At 34.9% G+C, this 25,542-nt stretch overlaps 1 protein-coding gene and 1 long non-coding RNA gene across 2 annotated transcripts; both read left to right on the top strand.

Annotated features, from left to right (window-relative positions):
• The first annotated feature begins 288 nt into the window (after window positions 1-288).
• Window positions 289-1,036, top strand: LOC146957684 (uncharacterized). Its single transcript, XR_015019306.1, has 4 exons — window positions 289-454; window positions 566-645; window positions 724-798; window positions 890-1,036. It is a non-coding gene; the product is annotated as an uncharacterized LOC146957684 (long non-coding RNA).
• Window positions 1,037-22,811: 21,775 nt separating this feature from the next.
• On the top strand, window positions 22,812-24,823 carry LOC146957683 (protein VAPYRIN-LIKE). Its single transcript, XM_085738140.1, has one exon. The coding sequence runs from the start codon at window positions 23,238-23,240 to the stop codon at window positions 24,630-24,632; it is 1,395 nt and encodes a 464-aa protein (XP_085594266.1). The 5' UTR covers window positions 22,812-23,237; the 3' UTR covers window positions 24,633-24,823.
• The last annotated feature ends 719 nt before the right edge of the window (window positions 24,824-25,542 follow it).

Raw genomic sequence — 25,542 nt, 5'->3', positions numbered from 1 at the left:
TTCAGATTGTAATAAAATATAAAGGGTAAAAAGGGATTTTAGATAAAATAGCAAGGGCAAAAGTGGAATAAAATACAATAAGCTATAAGCTATAAGCTCAAACGCTACTTGAAATAGCTTCTGAAAAATAGCTTATAAGCTCGTGGAAATTCGTGAAATAAGCTATAAGCTCGTGGTAAAAGATCGTTACCAAACATAGTTTTTTTTGTCAAACGAGCTTATAAGCTATAAGCTATAAGCTATAAGCTCATTTGGTGGCCTTACCAAACAGAGCCTAGGTGTGGGAGAACCTGATAAGGTTTAATAGAAATGCAAAATCTAGCCATTTATTTTATGTGACCCATTAGTGGAAAAGGATTCACCTTTCCCATGTTAAACTCGACCTTCAGGAGTTGATTAGAGTTTACTTGATACAAATTAGTAGTGGTTTCCGACACTTTCTCGCTAGAATTAGGTTTTTTTTTTTGTTACTTCTTTCATTCTTCCTTCCCTTTTTGCTTACTTTTCTATTATCTCTTTTGCGAAAACATATTATAGTCTATAATACTTCACTCTTTAATTGCAGTTTGTCAATGACCTGCATGCTCTGATAAGTCCATCACCACAGGGCACAGGGTACCCCTCCCCCTAATTCTGTTGGGAAAGGTATGATAATTCTTAGGACATTATCCTTTTCAATCTTTAATTTATTTTCCTAATGTCTTGTTGAATTTTTGTTTTCAGTCCAAGAATGCATTGCTGTCCACTTTCTTATTTCTTGATCAATTTGTGTGGCTTGGTAGAACCGGTGTCATCGACGTAAGAAATAATTGTTTCCATCAGCTCCTGTTGTTTGCTTCTGTATTATTACCATCCAACACTATACACGGATTTTATTGTGTAACTACAGAATAAGGAACGTACTGAACTAGTTGGCCGGATTTCTCTCTACTAGTAAAATTTCTAGTTTCTTCTCGATCGTATAATACAAATGTACATACATTGTTCAAAACTCCTAATTTGGTTCTTTTCAAGCATATATAAGAAACTTTGTGTGACACCGTAAGTTCATGTGTTCGTCATGATAAAAAATAGGAGTATATAAATAAAATAAAATAAAATAAAATAAAATAAAATAAACATATATTATGTCTTAGATAACTCTTTATTTGGTAAGTTAGTTGGTCTAAACATTATAATAATTACTAATATATAAATTACTCATTCAATTCTTTTTTAAAGTGCTGTTTTAGGTTAACCTACAAAAAATAAATAATTTTATTGTTTACTATGAAATCAATTGATTTTTAATGATGTTTTTACTGCCTGGTTATTATTTTACGACACAGTTTTCTCTACAAGAACCAACTATTAATTGACAATAATAGTATTGGTATTAAATCTTTTTTTTTTTTTTTGAGAGAAAGTATTTGTATCAAATCTTGAAAAACAATGTAGCCAAAAAAAAAATCTTGAAAAACAACAAATAAATAAGAACCAACTTTTTATGAAAAATCTTATGAAGTACCGTACGGAGGAGAATGCAAAGGCAGAAAGTCACTGATACCACTTAATTAGTTGAAGTACAACTGTACAAGTTGGTAATAGTCACAAATTATTTTCTCAATTTAAAGAGTAACTACACAATATGAATCTTGTCTTGCTATGGCAGTTGGTAATAAGTGTTAGCGCACCAACAAAGTTAATTTATTTTAACCCGGACAAAGTGAATAATAAACATATACGACAAAGACAACATGCCTTTTTACTATGCATCATGCATGAGAAGAAAAAATTATGCATGATAAAACAAAAATAAAAAATGTATGAAAATATTCTTTCTAGTCTTGATTAGTTTAGGGTGGCATTTAGTATGGGAAAGGGAAGTAGTTTCCCACCATAGGAAAGTAAATATTGACCATTAGATAAAGTAGAGAACATGATTTTATCATAGACAATCAACACCAAATCTTTTTCCACACTCACCAATCACCACCAACTGTCTCAACTCTCTTTCTTCCTCTCCTACTCGTGAAACAAAAAACATGGTTCTTTTCTCAGAAGCTCTAGGAAGCTATCAAAGACAAAAGGCTAAAAATTGCTTCTCTTCAAAACAATCCAAGAGTCTGCTTCCTGTTTAAACACATCAGAGCTGTTCCACAACCTCTTATGCTTGCTTAACACCATCTTTCAAATTTCAATTGATAAAAAATTCACAGATCCAGGAAAATTAAATAATGAAACTAACATGAGGACCCAAAATCTCAATAACCAATTGCAAAATAAAGAAGAAAAAAACCTTAGATTGGATTTGGTTTTTTTAGTTTGGGGAATTGAGTTCAAGGGTTAAAGAGAAGCACAAGCCCCATTAACAAAGCTTGTAACTTTCTTAAATTCTAATTGAAATTTCTTATATGATGTTATGTTTTAATTTTTGTTTATGTTTATTTTTTTGTGACTGTGAAGAGAAACACATGTCTGTGGAAATTTTTTGTTTAATGATTTAGGTTCATCATTTTAATTGTGAAAGTTTGCCATTAAAATTTAGAGAATGGTTTTTAACAATGAAGCTTGTTGTGGTAGTTTTCCAGATTCGAATCTGTTCTTGTTGTTTTGATGTTCTAGATCTCAACTTGTAGGAAGAGAAGATTGGTGAAAATGAATGATTTGTTTGAAGAACACATAAATGAATTAATGAAGATGAATAGTTGTTTGAAGGGAGAAATAAATTGAGAGCTGAAGAAGATGTAATTTCCATCGTGACATAATAAACTGAGTTGTTAAAGATGAAGTGAAAAAATATATAGTGCAGATAGACTATGATAACAATGGTGGTACTACTTAATCAAATGGTTAGAAAAGGACTTTCCCATGGTGGGAAAAAAAGTCTCCATTCCCATTCTAAACGGCACCTAGATTTAGTTGATTTAGTTGATTTATGTCAGCACAAAGAACAAATTAAAGTAAATAGTATGTCCTAGCTAGGTCGGGTGCACTTGTGAATTCTTTTACATATTTTACTAGTGAGTGATTCTTTTATCAAGTGAGAAGAATAGTCTTTACAACAAATATTCTTAATAGCTCACCACCAAAAGGCTAAAATCATTTCCCCCTTCCATTTATAAATACATATGTTATACATTTATGTTCATGCACCTCCTTTTGTAGGGTTGATTTATATTACATTTACATATAATAGTACAAATACAATATGCTGACTAAGGAACATCTTAGTCAAGATAAATAAAATAAAAGCACAGCGTGCATTTATGTATTTGGCTGGATATGTTGTCGTATAGCATGGAACGGTGGCTATGCATGTGCCACACACACTCGAATTATACCAAACAAAATTGCCGTGTTGCATACTACTACCTTGTTTAATTCATTTTCTTCCTTATTCTATTCTCACCCTCTTTATGATTCAACTTACTATGGTGTGAGTGACGGTGTAAAATTTGAAAGTTAAGCGATGATTTGTTTTTTGTTTTTGGTAAAATTCTCATTCTCTTTTCACAAGGAGTACAATTGCTAGTAGTAGTAAAATAAAAAGATTGAAAATGTATAACGTGCGGGCCAGCATTGTGTTTGGCTTTTTGTGCATTAGGTCAACAACTAGGAACAGGTTTTGTCATGTTGTGCCGATTGGTTCAATCCAACCAAAGGGAAAAGAGTCCATTTATACATGCCTGTCTCTGTTCAATCATCACCTACCTAGATCATCACAGAGAGGTTTGTAATGCTAATGTGACACACAAAACCAAAATCATGTAACCAAATCTGCGTGTCATATTGGATTATCTCCACATGCACTCCAATATTAATTTGTTTCATTGGATTACATTTTGTTTCTACCTTAAAGTTAATTCGTTGCGTCCCAAAACATCATTGCATCAATCCGGCCTTGCAATATTATTTATTTGATAGCTTCTTCTCTACACAATTTTTCTTTGAAGACTGAGGTAGCATAGCTACGAGGTTAAAACTAAAGACTAAATACAAATTATTTTCAAAATTAATATAAAGTTAACCAATAAGCTAAATTGTACTTTGTTCTTTTAATTTACTCATAAGTTTTGGGTTAATTATGTTTCTAGTCCCTATAAAATAGCGACCTTGTAAGTTTAGTCCCTACTTAATTTTAATAGCATTTTTAGTCCCTATAAAAAAAAATTTACTTATAATTTTAGTCCCTGCTAAAACAAAGTTTGATTAATTATCCTTAAACTCTTAAATTTTTGAACGATTTTTTTGAGACAAGATTAGAACACTATGAAAGGTTCGTTTACTAAAATTTAGAATTTTCTGACATGAAATGAATTAAATATGAATTTTTTAAAACGACAAAAGTTAAAGATAAAAAGTAATAAAATCTGGATGTAGAAATCAAATTTTGCAATAATTTTTTGCGAACGAACTTTTAGTAATGTTCTAAACATGTCTGCAAAAAATTGTTCAAAAATTTAAGAGTTTAAGCATAAATTAAACAAATTTGAATTGAGTAGGGACTAATACTCAGTGCAGAAAAACAAAATTAGGGACTAAAAATGCTATTAAAATTAAGTAGGGACTAAACTTACAAGGTCGCTATTTTATAGGGACTAGAAACATAATTAACCCTTTTACTTTTGATTCTTTAAATAATTTTCGATCTATTTTGATCTGATGACGGATTCAAAAAATTTGATTTATGAGAACAAAATTATATACTAGATGTTTGTATAAAAACACGTTAATATATAAATGTTTCAAATATTTAACTGGGATAGAGTGTATTATCAATTTACTCTTTTTTTTGTCAAAAAAAAAATTTACTCTATTTTTGTCAGGGCAAGATTTACAGGGACGGATCTAGAATTAGATTTTTAGTGTGGCTAAAATAATAGTTTCAAACAATTTATCCAATGAAATTAAATATTATGTATTATTTCATCAAAAATAATAGTCTTAGTAGTTTTATTTGAGTTAGTTTTACTATCCCAAATTCATTTATAACCTTACGAATTGCTAATTAGAACAAAATAAGCACTTAGATTTCGCTAACATGTCATTATTATAGCTAACGTGTCATTATTATAGACATTCTTCATACGAAAAAAAATTGGAAAAAAAATTGGTGTGGCAATAGCCACACTAAGTTGCATACAGATCTGCCCCTGGCAATATATATATATTATATTAATTGAGTTTCAAATATTTTGCATTGGCAAAGTTAGTTTTGACCGTTAAAAGTTGAGCATGTTGCAATATATAGAAGAATTAATAATAAAAGATGATATATTTATATAGATAAAAAATTTAGTTTAAACCCACTTAAGTTGGTCTGAGGATTTTGGAGTGTATTCTTCTCAGGATTTCTCTGATGACAATTTTAGTTGATTAGTTTATTTTTTTTTTACAAAAACTTTATAGTCCCTATAAATATAATGTGTCACACGTTTATTATAATAACGAAATGTGACATTGGAAGAGACTAAAAAAACTTTATTTGCAATTTATTCTTCAATGATATGGCATTAATGTAAAATATATGTGTCACACGTTTATTTGATATTGTACATCTATACCTGTAATTATAGAAGTTAAAAGAAAGTCAATTTTGATTGACAGCATATAATTGGTAAATTTGGTTATCAATCTCTAAAAGCTCTACTTGTTCAAAAAAATCTCTAAAAGCTCTAATTAGCATTGGTTTAATTTGATAGATGCGCACATTTTTATGAGTCGGTTTACCATTCTTAAACTTATGGTAAAGACAAAAAATAAATAACATTCTCCTTAAGTGAGTTTAAAAGATTACTATTATAGAGTGAATGGTAATATTTGTTTAAGCTGAAATGTCATTGGAAGATAATGCTTCAACCCTAATTTCCCTTGGCTTTGCCATTTTTTTTAGGGTATCGGCGACTTAGCTGAAATGTGTCAAGCAATTCGGAGCATATTTGAAGTTTCATATTTGAAGGTTAAGACCAATATTTGTTACATGATTCTAAGCCAACTTTAATTAGTGGATGATGGATTGTATTCTTATTTTGTGACAGCATATACTTATATTTATGAATGTTTCCCAATTTCTGATTAATTATGTAAGGGTCATGTTAACTTGTGCCCTTAGGGCACATGTTAAGGAATCCAAAAAAAGAAATTTTACATTGGAAAACATGATATTTTAACTTTTTAGAAGTTGACTACACAACTTTTGATGCGTATATTTCTTTAATGAGTTCCTTAACATGTGCCCTTAGGGCACAAGTTAACATTTGCCATTATGTAATGTTCAGAGTTGGTGTTTGATTCCTTTAATTAGATGCCCAGTTGGTTGTTTATCATATGACGAAACATCTCAATGATTTTTCAAATGACGAAACACTATTGAATTTTATCATTATTTTATGTACAGGCACTGCTATATTGTCAATTATACATTTTTTTTGAAGGGGTTATTTTTTTATTTTTTTTTTATGTCAGGGATTATTGTCAATTATATTGCTATTTTATTTTCAATTAGTGGACCTTCATTTTAATATTAGTAAATTTGTTGAAATCGAAATTAGTTTTATACGATGGTGTTTAAAATACAGAATTTTTTTTAGATGGTAATAAAACTAGAGGAACTTAAAACTCAGTAGTCAATTCAATAGGGAAGGGTATTAAACGAATTTAACTGATATCTCTCTAACTCTTCCAAATTTTATTGCATAGTTGCATCTACATGGACAGCATTTCACTATAAATTTTCCTTTTTCCTTCAAATCTAGTATCGGTGTTAGTTATCGCACTGCGCAGTGTAGCCTTTTGTAAATTATGTTGGGTGATGTTCGTTTTTAATACTACCACACTAGTAATATTTTGAAGGAACTCTACTAATAATAAGTTGATAAAAATATTATATTAGTCTCAGTCATTTATACCACGTTTGTTATCCAGGAATTCAATCGCAAAAAGTTTGTGTTTAGTACTGTAAGAAACAATTGAAATGAATTTTATTCACAAATTTGTCGCTAAAATTAAATGCTAGCATGGCCGAAACTATTAAGATCAAGTTTGTGAACTTAAACCCACTTTGCATCTCAGTAATGTGAATCCCCCTTGTATGTCTCTTTAATTTTTGGAGGGTTTTCTATCTTGTTTGTAGGTCGTTGCGGTAGCTGTGCCATGTGTGCAACCAGAGCCAAGTTACCGGCCACTAATTACAGATATTCTTCACGAAATGCTCCAGGACACTTAGTTGCCGATGGATGGAATTGGAGATCGGCAGTTAACTACCGTCGGTTAACTCCCGCGGCTGTTAACTGCTAATGGGATCATTTTAGTAATTCACTGGTGTTTTCCAGCAAACTATGAAGTGTCAAGAGCAATTTTCATATATGTTTAGAAGGTAGCAAATGATGTTGTAAAATTTAAAAAAGGAGGAGTTCATGACATTTACAAATACTTGTCTTGGGCCGTTGTGTGTTGAGTAGGAAGGATTTAACATGTACCCCTACACATATACGTTCACCCCTACAAATCATTAGAGTTCAATTCTTTTAAATGAATCGATAGAATTCACATAATCTTATCGTTAATAGCTAAAATTTCAAGGAACTTTCTTCAAGTTTTATGGTATGTAAATTTAATTGTGAAAATTATTCCATACCAAAAATGTTTTGTTGGGGTGAATCCAAAAGAATTTTAGTGGTAAAATTGTCATTTTTCATGGTTTGTAGGGGTGAAGGATTAATTGTAAGGGTATGGGGGAATAACTTTCGTTGAGTAGCTGATGGTTGTATATTGTTGAGTTTGGGGCTTTGTCCCATTGACATTTAAAGAAATTACTTTCCCACCCCTATGTTTCTCTTGCGCCTCCAAAAACGCCTTTTATTTTTTAGATTTTAGAACCCAAAACGTGTTTTCTATCATTTAAAATGGAAAAAATTTACCCACAGTTGAACCATGACTAACTTTTGTTTTCAGGATCTTTACACGTTTGGATTCTAAAAACTGAACGACAAAAAAATCATATTTAAAATTCAAATGACCTCTTTACATGTTTCGAAACAAGAATGAAGAAAAAATAATGATCTTATGTGGAAAAATAACGAACTTATGTAAACAGGAGTGAAGAAAATCATGATAAGCTTTTAATATTGGTTGTATTTGGATAAATCATGCTTCATTATTTTTTTTTAAGGGAAAATAAATTCCATTCATCTTTTAGAATAATTATCGGTACAAATATAATGAACATGTGTTAGAACATTTTCCATTCACACTTCGAGAACAACACACATAATTAATTTTATGTTTGGTTCCACTCATAGATGGATCATAATTAAATATGACGGTGTATAATTGATTATGACATGTTTGATTGTTGAGAAGATTTGATTCCACTTTTAAAATTGATTTTACTTGAAGTTAAAATTTGCAATTTTGTTTAAGAATTGATTTTTACACACAGATTTTTAGTTCAACTCACTCTTATTTAAAGGGAATGTTGACATGTATCTTTAAAACATTGTTTAAACATTCAAAAGTAATAACTTTTATATAGAAAATTGTGTAGTTATGATTTTTACATATATTTAACTTGTATTTTTAAGATAAAATTTCTTTTTATTAATTTTTTAAACATTACTCTTAGAATATTCGTTAGTAATCCGTTCATTTAAAGTTTAAACACCATGGAGAGAAGAACACGCCTCTTAAAATTAAAGCAATCAATTCAACTTCAATTTCCTGATTTTTTTTTATAATCTCGCTCTACCACAAGACATCCAATTTTTTTTTTTTTTTTGACAAAAACAAAACGATATTCATTCATTCAAATCGATAGAGTACATCAGATACAAACTGTTGGAACAAAATGTGTTTAACAATGAACCTTAAAGAGTTTTGATGATAACAAGGTATTAAAAATTGTAAATTGGACTAGCTAATATTTGTTCAAGTGTACAGGACCATAATTATAAAGTCACATCATCATTGGTTCTGAATGAGCAAATAAAGAGCAAAAGAAAATGAAGCTTAGATGATTCTGAAGGCAAAGCGCTCCTGAAGTCAAGCTGCTTCTGAAGAAATAGCGCTCCTGAAGTAAAGCTGCTCCTGAAGAATAGTGCTTCTGAAGACAAGAGGTCCAGAAGCCACATCATCAGAAGCTGCGTCATCAGAAGCTGCAGAAGTCATATCATCAGAAGCTGCATCATCAGAAGCTGCCTCATCAGAAGCTATTTCACCAGAAGCTGAATCTCAACTGGATTTGCAAAAGATTCAAGAATTGAAGAATTATCAATGCAAAAGCTGTCCATTGGATTCGAAAACACAAACAAAGGATTAGTGGAATTTTGCAACGGTCATTTCAAAGATGTTTGAAGGCTTGTGCTTGCATTTTGGACGAAAGCGTTGACATTGTACTTTGTACGAATTGTACAACCACGTTCTCCACTACTCTGTTTTGTGTCCACGCTTCAAGACAAGAAAACAGCTCCAGAATACGGTCTCGCCTGCATATATGTTCCTTTGGATAAGGAATGGATTTCAAATTGGTTCTTCATAGGACAACAACCAAATCAGGCAAAAGATCATTGGTGAAAGATCAAGCTTCAACTAACGACTCTTTGGTGTGCTGGCAATTTCATAACGTCTCTTTCACACCTCTATATAAAGGAGTGAAGACCTAGAGAATTGGTAATGCATGAACGCAAAACGAAAGACTCACAAGATTTTCACAAGTACCAAACCTCTGCTGAAATTGTTCTGCATTCACTTAGAATTTCTGTGTCTCAAAGTCATATCTTAGAAATTCTTAAGTTCATTGAGTCTGTATCTGATTTGTATTGTGAGCACCTCTGATTGTATATCAAGTGTTCAACCTTAAACAATTTTCTGTGTAATTTTGTTTAGTTAGGAAGTCTCTTGCAGTTGTGCTTGAGCAGGAAGTCTCTTGATTGTGTTCTTGAGCAAAGGAAGTCTCTAGCTTGTGTGCTTGAGCAAAGGAAGTCTCTTGCTTGTGTGCTTGAGCATTTGTAATCAGATATTACTCATAGTGAAATCTCCTTGGAAGTGCAAGGGGGACTGGACTACTTCCGGATTGTGGAAGGAACCAGTATAATTGCTTTGTGTCGTTTTTCTTCTCTCTCTCTGTTTTATTCCGCTGCATTTAGATTCTGATTATCACTTCAGAAGCTGTCTCACCTAGCTTCTGATCAGTGTGTTCAGTTTTTAGGAGAAACGAAGAATTTTTCAAAACACAATTCAACCCCCCTTCTTGTGTTTTTCTCACCTTCAATTGGTATCTAGAGCCTTGGTCTGTTGTGTAACACTTAACCGTGCAACAGTCAAAGATCTGAGAAAAACATGTCTACTCCTCCTCCTACTGGTTCTAGTGATACTAGCTATAAACATGTCTCACATGATTATAGTGATAGTAAGAAAACCAGTGTTGGAAAAGTTCCAAAGTTCAATGGAGATGCTGAAGAGTTCTCTTGGTGGAAGACCAACTTTTACAGTTACATCATGAGCCTGGATGAAGAATTATGGGATATTCTGGAAGATGGTGTTGGTGATTTAGTCCTTGATGAAGAAGGAGCTGCTGTGGATAGAAAGAAACATACTCCAGAACTGAGGAAACTTTACAAGAAGCATCATATTATCAGAGGAGCCCTTGTCACTGCCATACCCAAAGCAGAGTATATGAAGATGAGTGACAAATCCACTGCTAAAGCTATGTTTGCTTCTCTCTGTTCAAATTATGAAGGGAGCAAGAAGGTCAAAGAAGCAAAGGCTCTCCTGCTTGTACATCAGTATGAGTTATTCAAGATGAAGGATGATGAAACTATTGAGGAGATGTACTCAAGGTTTCAAACCTTAGTTTCTGGGCTACAGATTCTAAAGAAGAGCTATGTTGCTTCTGATCATGTAAGCAAGATACTCAGAAGCTTACCTGCCAGATGGAGACCAAAAGTGACTGCCATTGAGGAAGCTAAAGATTTAAACACTTTAAGTGTCGAAGATCTTGTTAGTTCTCTCAAAGTTCATGAGTTAAGTCTTAATGAACATGAGTCTACTAAGAAGAGTAAATCAATAGCTCTTCCATCCAAAGGCAAGTCATCAAAAGCTCTCAAAGTAGTTGAATCTGAAGAGGAAGAACAGTCAAGTTCAGATTCTGAACCAGATGCTGCTGAAATGGCCATGCTCTCAAACAGACTTCAATATCTGGCCAAGAAGAACAGAAAGTTTCTCTCCAGAAGGGGTAACTCCAGAAGCTCAAAGAAAGAAGATCAGAAGGGATGCTTCAACTGTAAGAAGCCTGGACACTTCATTGCTGAATGCCCTGATCTTCAAAGAGAAAAGTCAAAGGACAAGTCAAAGAGGTCTACATTCAAACCAAGCAAACTCAAGAAGCAGATTAAGCAGAGTTTAATGGCAACCTGGGATGATTTGGGTAGTGAATCTGGATCTGATAAAGAGGAAGCTGATGAAGATGCAAAGGTAGCTGTTGGGTTGGTAGCAACAGCAACTTCAGAAGCTGGATCAGATTCAGACTCAGAAGATGAAAACGAGGTATATTCCAAAATTCCCAGAGATGAACTTGTTGAGTCACTTAAAGAACTTCTTACACATTTTGAAGTAAGAACCAATGAGTTGAAGGATTTAAAAGAAAAATATGCTGGTTTGGTACAACAGCAAAAATCAACTCTATTGGATCTGAAAGCTTCTGAACAAGGACTTAGGGGCTTTGACTTCATGTGTAAAACATATGAAGATCAGCTCAGGTTCTTATGTCAGAAGCTACAAGAAAAGTGTAATGAAAAACCTTTAAGTAACCATGAAATTGCTCTTGAAGATTTTATTATATCTGGCATTGACAGAAGCAGAGTAGCTTCTATGATTTATAGCATTTACAAGAACAATGGCAGAGGAATTGGTTTTCCAGAAGTGAAACTTGAGAAAACCAATCTAAAATCTTGTTGTGAATGCATCAAGGAAGGTCTGAAAACATTCTTTGTACCAGAAGGGGCTGAGTTGGAAACTGTTATTCAATCAGAACCTGAAGCTTCTAGTCCTAAGGCTAAGATTACTTCAACGCCAAAGAACTCTAAGTCAAAGGCTATGATCAAATCTGATTCCAAGACTTCAAAGGTCAGGATCCTGAAAAGATCAGAACCTATTCCTCAGAGTCTGGTGAAACCAAAATCTGGGGTTCTGAAGTCTAAGTTTCAGAAGAAGATAGTTACTGCTTCTGAAGTACCAAAACCTAAGGTGATGGTTAATCAGAAGCAACCCAACTCACAGCACAAGGTACAAGAAGTGAAGAGTAAAGCCTTAAGTACTAACCTTCCAGGACCCATAGAACAATGGGTACCTAAATCTAAAAATGTCAATGATGCAGGTATGTCTAAGAGCAGTGCCAAAGCAAAGATCATGGTACCTAGACAGCGGTTGCTCAAGACACATGACAGGAGACAAGTCCATGTTCCTCAGCCTAACAATGAAAGAGGGAGGAAATGTGAAATTTGGGGGCAACCAGTCAGGCAAGATCATAGGTACAGGAACTATTGGTAATTCCTCTACCTCAATTAATAATGTATGGTTGGTAGATGGTCTTGAACATAACCTTTTGAGCATTAGTCAATTTTGTGATAATGGTTATGATGTGCTTTTTGAAAAACCCAACTGTACAGTAATCAACAAGAAAGACAAATCCATTGTGTTCAAGGGAAAGAGAGTTGACAATGTCTATAAAATCAATTTTTCTGAACTGGCTGATCAGAAGGTGGTTTGCCTACTATCAATGAATGATAAGAAATGGATGTGGCACAGAAGGTTGGGACATGCTAACTGGAGGTTAATCTCTAAGCTTAGTAAGTTACAACTTGTGAAAGGGCTACCAGACATTGACTATCATTCAGATGCACTCTGTGGTGCATGTCAGAGAGGGAAAATTGTGAAATCATCTTTTAAAACCAAAGACATTGTTTCAACCTCCAGACCTTTAGAATTACTCCATATTGATTTATTTGGACCAGTGAGTACTGCATCCCTATATGGAAGTAGATATGGATTAGTCATTGTTGATGATTACAGCAGATGGACTTGGGTGAAATTCATAAAGAGTAAAGATGTTGCGTGTGATGTATTCAGTAGCTTCTGCACTCAAATTCAATCTGAAAAAGAATCAAAAATTTTGAAAGTCAGAAGTGATCATGGTGGAGAATTTGAAAATGAGCCATTTGAAGCTTTTTGTGAAAAACATGGAATTTTCCATGAGTTCTCTTCTCCTAGAACACCACAACAAAATGGGGTTGTAGAGAGAAAGAATAGAACTTTACAAGAAATGGCCAGAACCATGATTCATGAAAACAATTTACCAAAACATTTTTTGGCAGAAGCAGTGAATACAGCATGCTATGTTCAGAACAGGATCTATATTAGACCTATTTTGGAGAAAACAGCATATGAACTCTTTAAAGGAAGAAAACCCAATATCTCTTACTTTCATCAATTTGGATGTACATGTTACATTCTGAACAACAAGCTCTACCTAAAGAAATTTGATGCCAAGGCCCAAAAGGGAATCTTTTTAGGTTACTCTGAAAGGTCAAAGGCATACAGAGTGTATAATTCAGAAACACTTTGTGTTGAAGAATCTATGCACGTTAAATTTGATGACAAGGAGCTTGGAGATAAAACTTCAAAGCAAGGTGAAAGTTCTGCAGAGATACAGGTTCCTGAAGCTACTCCAGAACCTGATCAGATAGCTGAGTCTGAAGATAGTCCAGAAGCTGAACCCACATCAGAAGCACAAGATGAAGCTGCTTCTGATGAAGCACAAGATGGCTCACATCAAGCAGATCCTCCCAGAAACACATTCAAACACAAGTCTTCACATCCTGAGGAACTAATCATTGGAAACAAAGATAGTCCAAGAAGAACAAGATCACATTTCAGACAAGAGGAGTCAATGATTGGACTAATCTCAATGATTGAACCTACAACAGTTGATGAAGCACTTTCAGATGATGGATGGATCCTAGCTATGCAAGAAGAGTTGAATCAATTTCAAAGAAATGATGTGTGGGATCTGGTACCCAAACCTCAGCACAAGAACATTATTGGAACAAAATGGGTATTCAGAAACAAGCTGAATGAGCAAGGTGAAGTAACAAGAAACAAAGCCAGGCTTGTTGCACAAGGGTATAGTCAACAAGAAGGCATTGATTACACTGAAACGTTTGCTCCAGTTGCAAGATTGGAAGCAATCAGGTTACTTCTTTCCTATGCAGTTAATCATGGCATAATATTATATCAAATGGATGTCAAGAGTGCTTTTCTAAATGGTGTCATAGAAGAAGAAGTGTATGTCAAGCAACCTCCTGGATTTGAGGATATTAAATATCCTGACCATGTTTTTAAACTGAAGAAATCACTATATGGCTTGAAACAAGCTCCCAGAGCTTGGTATGATAGACTAAGTAATTTCTTAATCAAAAATGACTTTAAAAGAGGACAGGTTGATACTACACTCTTCAGAAGGACCCTTGGGAAAGATATTCTTGTTGTGCAAATATATGTTGATGATATAATATTTGGTTCTACTAATGCATCTCTTTGCAAGGAATTTTCTGAGTTGATGCAGGATGAATTTGAAATGAGCATGATGGGAGAGCTGAAGTTCTTCCTTGGCATTCAAATCAATCAATGCAAAGATGGAGTCTATGTTCATCAATCAAAGTACACAAAGGAGCTTCTGAAGAAGTTCAAACTTGAAGATTGTAAAGTGATGAACACTCCAATGCACCCTACGTGCACCTTGAGCAAAGAAGATGAAGGAGCTAAAGTAGATCAGAAGCTGTATAGAGGTATGATTGGTTCTTTGTTATACCTCACTGCATCTAGGCCAGATATTTTATTCAGTGTATGCTTGTGTGCAAGATTCCAATCAGATCCTAAAGAATCTCATATGACTGCTGTCAAGAGAATCTTCAGGTATTTGAAAGGAACAACTAATCTTGGACTCCTTTATAGGAAATCCTTAGATTATAAGCTAATTGGATTCTGTGGTGCTGATTATGCTGGTGATAGGATTGAAAGAAAGTCAACCAGTGGCAATTGTCAATTTCTGGGTGATAATCTTATATCCTGGGCTAGCAAAAGACAAACAACTATTGCTATGTCTACAGCAGAAGCAGAATACATTTCAGCTGCAAGTTGTTGTACACAACTACTCTGGATGAAACATCAGTTGGAAGATTATCAGATGACTGCTAACAGTATTCCCATTTATTGTGATAATACTGCTGCTATTTGTTTGTCTAAAAATCCAATTTTGCATTCAAGAGCGAAGCACATTGAAATCAAACACCATTTTATCAGAGATTATGTTCAAAAAGGAATTTTAGATATACAATTCATTGATACTGAAAATCAATGGGCTGATATATTTACTAAGCCTTTAACTGTTGAAAGATTTGATTTTATAAAGAAAAATTTGAACATGCACCTTGTATCTGATTAAATGCTTGCTTGCTCCTGAATAGGATTTTAGGTTCTGAAGTTAGTTCAGAAGCGGTAGTCCATCAGAAGCTCTTTATTGAGGTTCTGAGGAAGACTCGCTTCTGATGATGACGTCAGCATCTGAAGTCCAGAAGCTGGATTTATTGCTTCTGAATAGTTGAATTAGTGGAAACGTTGGAAGTTACCTTTTAAAAAGTAACTTCTGGCCCACTAACTTGGTAGTCACTCTGTGAACTTCTTACGTGGCCTGTATGTGTTGGTGTATAACTAAAAGGGCAATGATGATTTAATAGCTTTGAAAGTACTTTTCACGCACCCCCAATTTTGTCATTAATGTTATGATTGTTTGTCTCTTTTGAATTGCAATCGTTTTACTTTTAACACTTTGACAATTCACACACTACTCACTCACAACAAACACATTTGCTCTCAAACCTCTTGCAAAGTAAGCGCATTCTCTCAACCTTAGAACCCTAAAATCTTCATCTTCTTCAAATCTTCGTCAATCATCAAATGGCATCATCAAGCTCAAAAGTTTCAGAATCTACATCAAACAAGCAAAGCGTATCAGAATCTGGGTCCATCTACAAAGAGAAGACTATGGATATTCCATGGAAATCCTTAATCGTCCAAGTAGAATCACCAGTGGACTTCACTTCACTCAAGAAGTACGAAGTGGACATGGAAGGCTACGTAGAAACTCAGAAACTGTCTGGCTACTTCAACATGCTAAATGGGCCAACATATGTGAACTTGGTCAAAGATTTCTGGTTAAGGGCTGAAATCGTCAATAGAAAGCCTGTGAAGGCAGCAGATAAACCAGCTGGGTCGAAGAAAGGAAAGAAGGAGATTGAGTTGAATCCCACTTCCTTCAGTAGCCTTGAGATAAGGTCTGAAGTGATGGGTATTCCTGTAATCATCACAGAGGAGATAGTTGCTAAAGCTTGTAGAATGGATGCAGAAGGAAGGTTTCAAGAAATTGTTAAAAAGGATGATGTCCTTCTGCAAAACTACTACAACACTCTTCTGGGTGGAAACAAAGATGCTAAGCCTTCTGAAATGGAGATTCACAATAGAATGTTGGTGAAATTCAGCAATGATTGCTTCTTTCAAAGAGCAGGTGGGTCTGATCAACCCAACAACCAACAGAAGCTAGCAATCTATTTCATGACCAATCTGGAAAAGATAAACTTTCCAAGATATGTATTGGATCATCTCTGCTGGGCTATTAATGAAAGCACAGTCAAAGGAAGGAAACAAGTGCCCTATGGAAGATTGCTCTCTGAGATCTTTTATCAAGGGAAAGTGCTGAATTTGTTGAGAAGAACAAGGGATGCTTCTGATAAATGCTTCGAAGTTTCTACTGCAGAGAAGACTATCAGTAGCAAGACTTTGCATTCAATGCACTTTTTCAAGACAGCTCCTAAAGATGAGAAATGGTTGGAGTTGACCACAGAAGAATCTGAGATTATCAGAGACTTTCCTTCCATAGTTAAGGAAAGCAATCCTGAACACTTAGCTAGATTAGTAGCTGAGTACGTCTTGGAGGAAGATGCGAGGTCTCAGGAGGAAGCTGCTCTTGCTAAAGGGAAAGGCAAGAAGGCCAAAGCAGTTGCTGTGTCAGAAACTGCTGTTTCTGATGCACCTAAAGGGAAAAGGGCCAGAACTAGTTCTGAATCTGATGCTGCTCCTACTAAAGGAAAGAAGGCCAGAACCAGTACTGAGTCAGAAGCTGCTATTGCTAAAGTTGCTAAGTCTGAAGCTAAACCTGTTTCTATCAAGGATAAAGGAAAGATGCAGAAGATTGGTGCTGCTTCTATTCCTCAGAAGAGAAGAAAAGGTAAGGCAGACTTGGTAATCACTCAAGAGCAGCTGGAGGAAGCTCTTGAAGAAATGGAAAAAGAAGAGGCTGATCCCAAGCTGAAGAAGAAGAAGGCTCCCCTTCAACTTGTGAGTCCTATGGTTGAGATGACTCCAATAAGGAAAAGGATGGCAGATGAACGTGCTTCTGAACTTATTGCAGACAAAAAGGATCTAAAAGCACAATACACTCATCAAAGAGATGAAAAGCTCAAGGCTTTGGGATTGGAAGACTGTGATAGGTTCTACAAAGATAAATTGGCTGAAGTAAGAGCCATTGCTGGTAAGCCCACTGAAGACAATGAGGAAGACGATATGATGCTCATTTTTGAAAATGCTCCAGAAGAGGGAACTTCAGAAGTAGTTCCTCAAGCTGCTGATCCACAGAAGATCACTTCTGAAGCTGGCCCTGCAGATCAGGTAATTCAGATTCCAGTCACCTCTATCCCCATTTCACCTTCTTCACCATCTGTACCTGAACCAATAGAAGACACTTCTGTCTTAGACAATCTTGCTCTCCATTACTCAGGTGAGTTACCCATAGACAAATCTACTTCAGAAAAGGCCTCTGAAGCAACTCCAGAAGCAGCTGCTTCTGAAAACGTTGTTTCAGAAAACCCCCATCAACAAACACCTGAACCACATAAACCCACAACACCCCCACAATCACCAACAGCTACCATTGACCCCCAACTCAACACTCAAACATCAACTTCACCACAACAACCACCAACTGAAATTGAACACTCCCCATAACCAACTCCCATGGATGTTGACATCTCTCTAGTCAATGTTCAAGCCTCAACCTCTACCACTCACATTGCCTCTGACCAGCCTTCATCTTCAAACACTCAAACACACTTTACCATTCCAATTCCTAACCCTTTTCAAGATTTGGAAATCAGTGATTTTGATCTTGAAATCCTTGAACAACCACCCACAAACATCCTGGAATCTGGATATATTAATTCTGAGCTTCTGACAATCCTTAGTAGATTGCATAATCTTGTGGATCAACGAAGGACAATTGATCTCACAAGTGCATATGAAGACTCCTGGGCATCTCTTCAGAACCGGGCAGCTGAGCTTATTGAAGAGATCAAGGCTAAATGCATCAGAGTCAAGCAAGCATCAGTCAGAAGGTTAATGGAAAATCTGAATCAGAGTCTTAGAGTAAGAAGTTCTACACTGCTCCTGGCAAACCAGCCTTTCTTCTTAGAAACGGATTACTTGACCAGAGAAGCAAGGTTGTGTAAGCTTCTGAAGAAACAGATGGCACAACAGCAGCAAGAAGCTAAGGAAAGGGAACAGGCTCTTCTCCAGAGGCAACAACAGCTTGAAGAACTGTTGCAGAAGAAGATTGAAGAAATGGAGGAGATGAAGAAACAACATCAAACCAACACTTAGTTGCACACCCTTGTGTTTTTCTTTTTGTTTGTTGTTTGTTTTGAATTCCTAGTCCTTGCTTCTGAAACCATTCTGTTTTAATTCTCTTTGCTTCTGAATGCTTACTGATTCTGACTGTTTAGCTGCTTCTGATATTTTAGATATTCATGTTCATATATTTTTGATCTGATTAATTTCTTGTATACTCTCTTTTTGTCTTTTATGTTTTTTTTATTTTTTTGATAATGACAAAAGGGGGAGTATATGTGACAAGTATTTAAAGGCTCTGAGCCCCATTAATGGCATTTGAAATTTTTTGAAAAACTTCTATCATTTTTTTACCTTATTGGTATAAGCTATGAACGAACGAAGGAGTATCAAAATTCAAGTAAAATTAATTGAACCATTCTTCTTATCTATAAGTTAATTCTTTCAATGATTCAATTTTGTTTTTAAGCTCTGATATTTTTTATTGTGCGAAAAATGAATTTAATTAACCTGGATAGAACTTAGGGGGAGCTTACAAACCTCACCTTAAAGACTATCAGACTCAGGGGGAGTTTGAGCTTACAAACCTCAGATTCTGAGCTTACAAACCTTAGAACCCCAAAGTCAACTTGTTAATTAGATTAACAACAATTGATCAATTTTAAATACTTTTGTTTGTCATCATCAAAAAGGGGGAGATTGTTGGAACAAAATGTGTTTAACAATGAACCTTAAAGAGTTTTGATGATAACAAGGTATTAAAAATTGTAAATTGGACTAGCTAATATTTGTTCAAGTGTACAGGACCATAATTATAAAGTCACATCATCATTGGTTCTGAATGAGCAAATAAAGAGCAAAAGAAAATGAAGCTTAGATGATGCTGAAGGCAAAGCGCTCCTGAAGTCAAGCTGCTTCTGAAGAAATAGCGCTCCTGAAGTAAAGCTGCTCCTGAAGAATAGTGTTTCTGAAGACAAGAGGTTCAGAAGCCACATCATCAGAAGCTGCGTCATCAGAAGCTGCAGAAGTCATATCATCAGAAGCTGCATCATCAGAAGCTGCCTCATCAGAAGCTATTTCACCAGAAGCTGAATCTCAACTGGATTTGCAAAAGATTCAAGAATTGAAGAATTATCAATGCAAAAGCTGTCCATTGGATTCGAAAACACAAACAAAGGATTAGTGGAATTTTGCAACGGTCATTTCAAAGATGTTTGAAGGCTTGTGCTTGCATTTTGGACGAAAGCGTTGACATTGTACTTTGTACGAATTGTACAACCACGTTCTCCACTACTCTGTTTTGTGTCCACGCTTCAAGACAAGAAAACAGCTCCAGAATACGGTCTCGCCTGCATATATGTTCCTTTGGATAAGGAATGGATTTCAAATTGGTTCTTCATAGGACAACAACCAAATCAGGCAAAAGATCATTGGTGAAAGATCAAGCTTCAACTAACGACTCTTTGGTGTGCTGGCAATTTCATAACGTCTCTTTCACACCTCTATATAAAGGAGTGAAGACCTAGAGAATTGGTAATGCAAGAACGCAAAACGAAAGACTCACAAGATTTTCACAAGTACCAAACCTCTGCTGAAATTGTTCTGCATTCACTTAGAATTTCTGTGTCTCAAAGTCATATCTTAGAAATTCTTAAGTTCATTGAGTCTGTATCTGATTTGTATTGTGAGCACCTCTGATTGTATATCAAGTGTTCAACCTTAAACAATTTTCTGTGTAATTTTGTTTAGTTAGGAAGTCTCTTGCAGTTGTGCTTGAGCAGGAAGTCTCTTGATTGTGTTCTTGAGCAAAGGAAGTCTCTAGCTTGTGTGCTTGAGCAAAGGAAGTCTCTTGCTTGTGTGCTTGAGCATTTGTAATCAGATATTACTCATAGTGAAATCTCCTTGGAAGTGCAAGGGGGACTGGACTACTTCCGGATTGTGGAAGGAACCAGTATAATTGCTTTGTGTCGTTCTTCTTCTCTCTCTCTGTTTTATTCCGCTGCATTTAGATTCTGATTATCACTTCAGAAGCTGTCTCACCTAGCTTCTGATCAGTGTGTTCAGTTTTTAGGAGAAACGAAGAATTTTTCAAAACACAATTCAACCCCCCTTCTTGTGTTTTTCTCACCTTCACAAACATCACTAAAAACGTAAAGGGTGAATCTGCGAACAAACTCACAGCACCCAAGTTAATAGCATACAATGACAAAATGCCTACATATTATATGATAAAACCTAAGTCACCAAAATACACATGCTTCCGGATCTGCAAAGTTGACGCCCAAATCATTGGTTGAATTTGTAATTGACTGATGTCGATCTTTCAATAAGAAATAAACGAACACCGCGACAAGACGCGAAATCAAACGCCGCACAAGACGACCAACAACACAACGCCGCACTTAGACGACGAAATCACAAAAAAACACAAAAGGAAAAACTTGATATATGTAAAAACCACTTATTTAAATTGAAAGAAAAGGGGAAAAAAAAGATGTAGAGGGGTGATTCTAGGTCAAAAAATGACCTAAAACCACCCATCCTCGATGAATGAAGGAGAAAGAAAGTTTAGAGAGAAGTTAGAGTTTCTCTCACTACCCATAACTTGATTTGGTTGCTTTTCTATATACCTATAAGAATATAATCCCCTAAGACATCCAATTTTTTTATCAAGTTCTCACTTCTAGATAAATTTATATCATTCCTATATATAAAGAAAACTACTCCTTTTAGTATTTTTGGGTTGAATTTTTCTTTTCAAAAATACCCTTAATTTTCAATACAAATAACACAATTAACAAATAGATAAAAATAAATTTAAATATTATAGCAAATGTAACAAACACGATATGAATATATGTATATCTGTTTTTTTTCCTTTATCGTTTGAAAAATATAACAAATTATGAGTATATCTATACTTACTTTTTCATTATTCCAATTATACTCTTAAACAACTTTTTATATAATAAAGATTGTTGTTCATGTCATTAAAAAAAAACAACAAACATTTATATTTTTACTTTTAATCAAAACCAAAATTTCATAAAAAAAAAATACCGTTCATAATTTTCAAACGTTAGCGCAATAAAAAAAACGGAAAGACAGGTGCCCGTCTTTTTGCATAGTTTTTAATGAAAAAATTCGCATGTAGCTGACCAACCAAGACACCAAAATGGATATTGGATAATGAGTAGTGCTAGCAACACTCTCTTTTGAACACTCTCACTAGCACTCACTCTTTTATTGGGTGAAATCAATGTAGGACCTACACTTTGGAAATGGAACCCACATAAAGTGGTGGGATATACATTGATTTCACCCAATAAAAGAGTAAGTGTTAGAGAGAATGCTCAAAAGAGAGTGTTGCTAGCATTTTTCATTGGATATATAGTGAACATTGTTACCTTGGACATGGGACTTAATTTTGGTAAATAAAATAATGTCATATAGAGCAGAAGCTGTAGAAGTTGAAAATTGAAATAGAATGAAAATCACCTAAAATTACAACTACATAAGCAATCACCCAAAAAAAGAAACAAATTCCAATTACTGTTAGCTGACTTGGCTCAAATAATCCAAGATGAAGACAAGTATCATTAGTCATAAATTTATAAAGTGACTCATGGCTGCTGAATATGACCTAATAATATACAGCAAAAACTAAAAAATGGTATGTGAAATCGCAACTGCCGCATTTTCTATTAAACATGGTCCTCATATTCATATACAGCCAAAACCAGTGTGGAACAGAATATAAACGTATATACACACAAGATGCCCTGTTTTCACTTTCAGATATTACAAAAAATATATAAAATTGCACTATGACAATCCAATGAGCAGGAAGTTTGTAAATTTCAATTCCCTCCTCTATACCCAACGTTTTGCAAAAATGAATGAATTAAAAATAAGTATATATTTTCTATGAGTAATGATATTTTGACATCCGACAACTTTGTTTTTCTCACTTCTTATTGGTCAAAAACAATGGAGAGAGAAAAAGGAAGAGAGAGGATAACAATATCATGTGAGTATGAGAGAGAAAGTTGTCCAAAAGTTATCAAAAAGTGGTTGTCAAAATATCATTTATCATTTTCTATGTACTGGTTCCACAAAAATGGCTGGTTGAATTGTTTCAAATTCACACCATTTTACCCTGTCTATTCAATATCAATTAGTTAGCTAGCATGAAAAGAAAAACATCTAATCTAATAGTGTCTTATTCAGAGTCTTCTCTAACTTATTCATATCCGTCTTCATCCCACCCACACCTTCCCTGTCACATTCGCACCCTAACCAACGAACATCTATAATCAATTCATAAATAATTTCTAAACCTCAATAAGTCAACAATAACAACAATAAATTAAATCAAAATAAATAACAATGATATTATAATTCAATTAGTAAGCAAAATAAACAGTCTCATTCCAACGAGCATCTTAATTTCTTTCTTTCTCATAAGATACCAATAACAATTAAGCACTCTCTTTGTGTTAATCATCAAATTAACCATCACCACCATGGATAGGTTGGTGAAAACAGAGTTCAACGAAGTGAACCTTCCCTTCCAGAAAAACCAAAAATGTTGTTCCTCGTTCAAGCTCACAAACCTCATGCACACCATGTCTGTTGCAGTTTCCTTAACAACAACAAACCCAACAACCTTTTCAATCAACAAACCCTTATCAGTAATCCCACCACTCTCTTCATCAACATACACACTTCATCTCACAAACCTTAATCAACCACCTTTGTCTGAACCTGCTGACGTCATCACCGTTCGAACCTCCATGTTACCAACCGGTAAAGCCACTACAGACGATCTCCGTCGTCTCTTTAACAAACCTGGTCCCCACGTTTTCCGTGATGCAGTTATAACCGTCGTTTTGGTAGGTCCCACCGTCGCTGAGTTTGTTATCTCAAATTACGAAACTCGTAATCTTTTCACGAAAGCTATATCGGTTTGCACAAAATTAAATCTCACGAATTTGATGAAACTCGCGGTTGAAAGCGGGAAAGTTGAATACGTCACCGATCTTATCGCCGCCGGTGGAGATGTGAATTTTAGAGATTCAAACGGTAAATCGCTTATTCCGTTTGCAATAAGAACAGGGAAACTCGATATTCTGAAGCTTCTTGCAGCTAATGGATGCAGAATCAACGATTCAGTGGATTTTGTTTTGCACCAAGCTGCAACAATGGATAGAATCGATGTTGTAAAGTTTTTGCTTGAATCTTTCAGCGACGAATTGGATGTGAATTCGGTGAACAGAGAAATGATGACACCAGTTCACGTGGCAGCGAGTGAAGGTCACGTGAGTATAATTGAGTTTTTCGTTTCAATCGGAGGAAACGCTAACGCCGTTGATTCTCGACGGTGGACACCACTTCATCATGCAGCGTCGAAAAATCATTTAAAAGCGGTTGAGTTTTTACTACAAAACTCCGACGTAAAATACGCAAGAGAAATAAACGGTAAAACAGCGTTTGAAATAGCATCGGAGAGTGGTCACACGCGCTTGTTTGGTGTACTACATTGGGGCGACGCGCTTCTACGAGCGGCGCGTGTGGACGACGTACACGCGCTGAAGAAGTGTTTAGGGGAAGGGGCGGAAGTGAATAGTAAAGATCAGAATGGGTGGAGCCCACTACATTGGGCTTCATTCAAAGGGAGAATAAAGAGTGTCAAGGTTTTGTTGGAACATGGTGCTGAGGTTGATAGTGTTGATGATGCTGGTTACACTCCTTTGCATTGTGCTGCTGAAGCTGGACACTTGCAAGTTGCTTTGGTCTTGATTGCTCATGGTGGTTGTCAAACTAATCTTAAAAGTTTTCAACATGTTTCTCCAATTGCTTCTTTTCAAAAACATGTTTCTCTTCATTATACTACTAAAAAATCTGAGACATTTGCTTAATTGCTTGAATGTATGTATAGTCATGTAAATTTGTACTGTATTTTGCACATACTAGGTTTCTTATGAGTTTTGTATTAGGCTCAGTTTTTTCAGGTGAAAGTGTCTACTACTGTAGCTTATTTTGCGCTTATACTATGTATGATCTCTGGCTTCAACACCAAGCTGGTTGAGAAAACTTATTTTTGCTTTCATAGATTTGTGCAATCCAGCTACCGAGTGTTTTTTTGGCAATAAGAATCTATATACATGTATATAATATCCAATGTCCAATTCTAATATTGATACTATCATAACAATGTATGTCGTTAACATTGATATCATGTTTATAACTTTCTCCAATTGTATGTGAAATTTGAGCTCAAAATGTAAATTTGTGTTATGGATAAACTCTCTCAGAGATGAGAACTATCCCAGGTAGATGATGATAGGGAAGATAGTTTCTTTTCAAAGTCAATGGCTCCAAGTTTTAAACGAAGAAAAAGGGTGAAAAACTTCAATGTTAAAGGAATTCACCAGATTTCCCTCAAGTTTAGATCAAGTAGTATTCCTCAATTACTCAACAAAACTTTAATGTGCTCAAGATTAAACCTATGTGTTCCCTAAGTATTAAAGGTGTTTAAATCCAATCTAATCCTGATTAAAATCGTAATACAATTAAAAATATTGAAATTCGTATAAAATCGTATTGAATGTTACTTTATCTTTTATTTACACCTAAAAACAACGAACTTATTAGTTGAATTCGGCAAATAGTCGAATTTAAGGTTAGGCAAGTTCTCCTCAGCTGAATGAAGGCTATACATCTGAATGCGAGTTAATTGAATTTTTCTATGCTTATAAAAAAACTATTAGCACGTTATGAGGAGAAAAAAACATGTGTCAATAGAGGAAACGAGAAATGCCGAGAAAG

This window comes from Medicago sativa, chromosome 1 (assembly GCF_051527215.1).
Source record: "Medicago sativa cultivar Bolivia chromosome 1, Bolivia_mono, whole genome shotgun sequence".
In the NCBI taxonomy this organism is placed as follows: Eukaryota; Viridiplantae; Streptophyta; class Magnoliopsida; order Fabales; family Fabaceae; genus Medicago; species Medicago sativa.
Note: the sequence above shows the minus strand (reverse complement) of the source record. Positions and strands in the feature narration are given on the sequence as shown.

Bases quoted from the DNA above. Each gene is read 5' to 3' on its own strand.
- LOC146957683 (XM_085738140.1), top strand. From the start codon at position 23,238: ATGGATAGGTTGGTGAAAACAGAGTTCAACGAAGTGAACCTTCCCTTC.